The sequence below is a fragment of the Camelina sativa genome, unplaced genomic scaffold (assembly GCF_000633955.1).
Source record: "Camelina sativa cultivar DH55 unplaced genomic scaffold, Cs unpScaffold05626, whole genome shotgun sequence".
NCBI classification, from domain to species: domain Eukaryota; kingdom Viridiplantae; phylum Streptophyta; class Magnoliopsida; order Brassicales; family Brassicaceae; genus Camelina; species Camelina sativa.
The window spans coordinates 1-551 of record NW_010926711.1 but is presented as its reverse complement, the minus strand read 5'-3'; the positions used below and the strand labels follow the sequence as shown (position 1 = coordinate 551).

Sequence of the window (551 nt, the reverse complement as noted above, 5' to 3'; positions counted from 1 at the left end):
CTTGCGATTAAGCGTTATTTACTACTTGGTCAAGGTGATTTTGTCCAATACTTGATGGATATTGTAGGGCCTAAGCTTTCTGAGCCAGCAAATAATATAAGTTCATTTGAGCTAGCTGGGTTTCTTGAGGCTGCAATACGAGCATCAAATGCGCAGTATGATGACCGTGACATGCTAGACAGATTGAGGGTGAAGATGATGCCTCATGGCAGTGGAGACAGAGGCTGGGATGTATTCTCATTGGAATATGAGGCAAGGGTTCCATTAGATACCGTGTTTACTGAGTCTGTTTTGTCCAAATACCTGAGAGTGTTCAATTTTCTCTGGAAGTTGAAACGGGTAGAGCATGCTCTTATCGGAATTTGGAAGACCATGAAACCAAATTGCATCACTTCTAACTCATTCGTTAAGCTCCAAACTTCAGTGAAGTTGCAATTGCTCTCAGCCCTGAGGCGGTGCCAGGTCCTTTGGAATGAAATGAACCATTTTGTTACTAACTTTCAGTATTACATCATGTTTGAGGTATTGGAGGTGTCATGGTCTAATTTCTC

At 42.1% G+C, this 551-nt stretch overlaps 1 protein-coding gene across 1 annotated transcript; it reads left to right on the top strand.

The window, feature by feature from the left end:
• Window positions 1–3: 3 nt before the first annotated feature.
• Window positions 4–546, top strand: LOC109131813 (gamma-tubulin complex component 3-like; the record flags this gene model as incomplete). Its single annotated transcript, XM_019242992.1, has 1 exon — window positions 4–546. A coding segment is annotated over one exon (543 nt), but the record flags the coding sequence as incomplete, so codon positions are not given.
• Window positions 547–551: the final 5 nt, after the last annotated feature.